The sequence below is a fragment of the Penaeus monodon genome, chromosome 29 (genome assembly GCF_015228065.2).
Source record: "Penaeus monodon isolate SGIC_2016 chromosome 29, NSTDA_Pmon_1, whole genome shotgun sequence".
Classification (NCBI taxonomy): Eukaryota; Metazoa; Arthropoda; class Malacostraca; order Decapoda; family Penaeidae; genus Penaeus; species Penaeus monodon.
Genome location: NC_051414.1, coordinates 22,445,361 through 22,447,591, shown reverse-complemented (window position 1 = coordinate 22,447,591; position 2,231 = coordinate 22,445,361). Strand labels below are relative to the sequence as shown.

The 2,231-nt window shown below is 37.0% G+C and overlaps 1 protein-coding gene across 3 annotated transcripts in view; it reads left to right on the top strand.

The window, feature by feature from the left end:
* LOC119592022 (solute carrier family 26 member 6-like) overlaps positions 1-2,231 on the top strand; it is a 15,905-nt gene that overhangs the window by 4,134 nt on the left and 9,540 nt on the right. For 2 of the 3 annotated variants that reach the window (XM_037940813.1, XM_037940812.1), the window contains exon 2: positions 1,957-2,073. In XM_037940813.1, the coding sequence (XP_037796741.1) occupies positions 1,980-2,073 (94 nt within the window). In that variant the 5' untranslated portion in view covers positions 1,957-1,979. Of the gene's footprint in view, positions 1-1,953; positions 2,074-2,231 lie in introns of all 3 variants that reach the window. The other variant, XM_037940811.1, reaches the window with a different exon arrangement.

Below are 2,231 nucleotides of genomic sequence, written 5' to 3'. Positions count from 1 at the left end.
TTCATGTATTCCGATTAAGATCTTTATGTATTCGGCATAAAGTGGCAAGGACAACCAAGTGTGATGAAAGCGCAAACTGTTGACTCTGTGTTGAGAGCAACGGAAGTGAAATAAAATTATCTAACTATTCTTACCACACCAAGAAGTTTAAATGCCACATTAAGGTTGAATTATAATTTTTTTCTCACATATCAGAAGTTCTCTCAAGCCATTCCCTACAGCAGATTCCAACGATTATAACAAAAACGACTATAAAAATACACCCCTGCTAAATATACATCATCCAGACAAGCAAGTATCAAATCAAAACAAAACCACGCTCATCTCTTCTCTTATACTAACAAGTTTTTTCTGTAGTTGCGTGTTTTAATTTTCCTTTATACATCAATTTCACACCAATGTTTCAATTGACTATCTAAACTGTAGGAAACACCCAGATATTCTTTGTTTCAGTGTATTTCAACCGAGATTTCTTCTACTCCACACTCATATGTATGTCTCTCTACACTTTACACAGAAAAGAAGAAGCATCTTTTCGATTTTTCCCTATTTAATATACTTTACTTTGATATACACACCATCTAGCTATGCGTTCAGTTTCCAGCTCCAAATATAGCATCAGGTGGACAGATCCTCTGCCTACGGATACCTCCCTGTGTGCTCGTAACAACTGGATCCTAATCACTCGCGCCAGAGATCGAACTCGCGAACAGTACTCGGGCGCTTAAGTTCATTGAACCCTCAATGGGCGCACAGAAAAGTGACGCTGATTATAATCTATATCCTACAAATTCATCATTCTAGACATATATGCGGACTAAAATGATGTGTGAGCACGAGTGTTTTCTTTTCGTTTTGGTTGGTAAACTTTGACAACGTAAAATGACAAAATGGATTACGTTAATGTTTAAGACCCACAACCATAGGCGAACATTTTCATGTAAAGAATAACGGATATGTTGTATCATGAACGTTGCCTTCAGACTTAAATGTTGAGGTCAAACGTTTCCTAGACATCCTGATTTACATGACAGTATGTAAAGGAATAAGAGAAATGTTAAAAAATTAGATATATTGTCTATTTGTTTTCTTATATACAGCTTATCATTTCTCATATTTATTATTTGGACTGTTAAATGCGTTATAGCAGTATATCACTGTCTTTGAAAACAAATAACTTCTTTCTTGAAGTGATTTGTTTTCACTCATCAAACTCTTAAGACTAATCGTGTATGTTCAACCTTCATCTTCATGACTATACTCACCCTCCAACATTAAGCTTTACATACTTCTTGGCAATTATATATGACAAATAATAGAATGATAAAATAATAAATGTGATTTTTTTCTGTTACAGAATGAATGCAGGGGGGGGAGAAGAACAACCGCGAATTTTTAACATGAAGGCTCTTTTTTATACAACATTTCTTAAAATAAAACTTATTCTCACACTTTTTCCTTAGATCTGATATACTGTTAAACGTTTAAGCAAGATAACGGTCTGGTTTTAATTGCCGAGAAAAGAAAATACAGATGCAAAATCTTTTGACCCGAAACCTCTAGGGCGAGACACTTTTCAGAATTCAGGAATTCTCGAATTTCGGAAGGACAGAACGTCAATCCGTAAGCACGCTAATATGTGCGGAGTGGCGCATGGGGTAAATAATAACAAAAGGATTTTGTTTATTTGTGTAGTAATGAATTTGGCAAATGCAGTAGAATATTGGCTGATGCACAACCAGGTGATATTGAAAGAAGGAGGGTACTCGTGTCATCCTCGTTGCCATGGTGATCACCGATAGACACCGAAGGACTGCGTGCCTCTAGTTCTTTGTCGTTAAGGACTTACGTGATTTTTCCCTTTAATTCATGTATTTTTTCCTTCTCATATTAATGTAATATGAACAACGAGAGAATATCGTCATGTACAGTTTCTTCTCGTTTTTTTTTCAGCAGTAACTTCCTTCGAAAACGTGACGATGGATTTGCCAGAGGAACTTCAAGTGGTGCGGCCTGCCCTCACTGTGACCAAGAGGGACCACACTTACCAGTATAACCCCGGGGAGAAGCGAGGTGCGTCAGTCTGATAGTGATCTAAGTCTTCTGGATTTACAGTTATAAGCTGACCGCCAGACCCGGAAGTTTTAATTATTATAGGCACGGGTTCAAGAAATGTATTTTTCTACTGAAAACCATTGGACAAGCACGGAATGGGAACACTCCGATCTCAT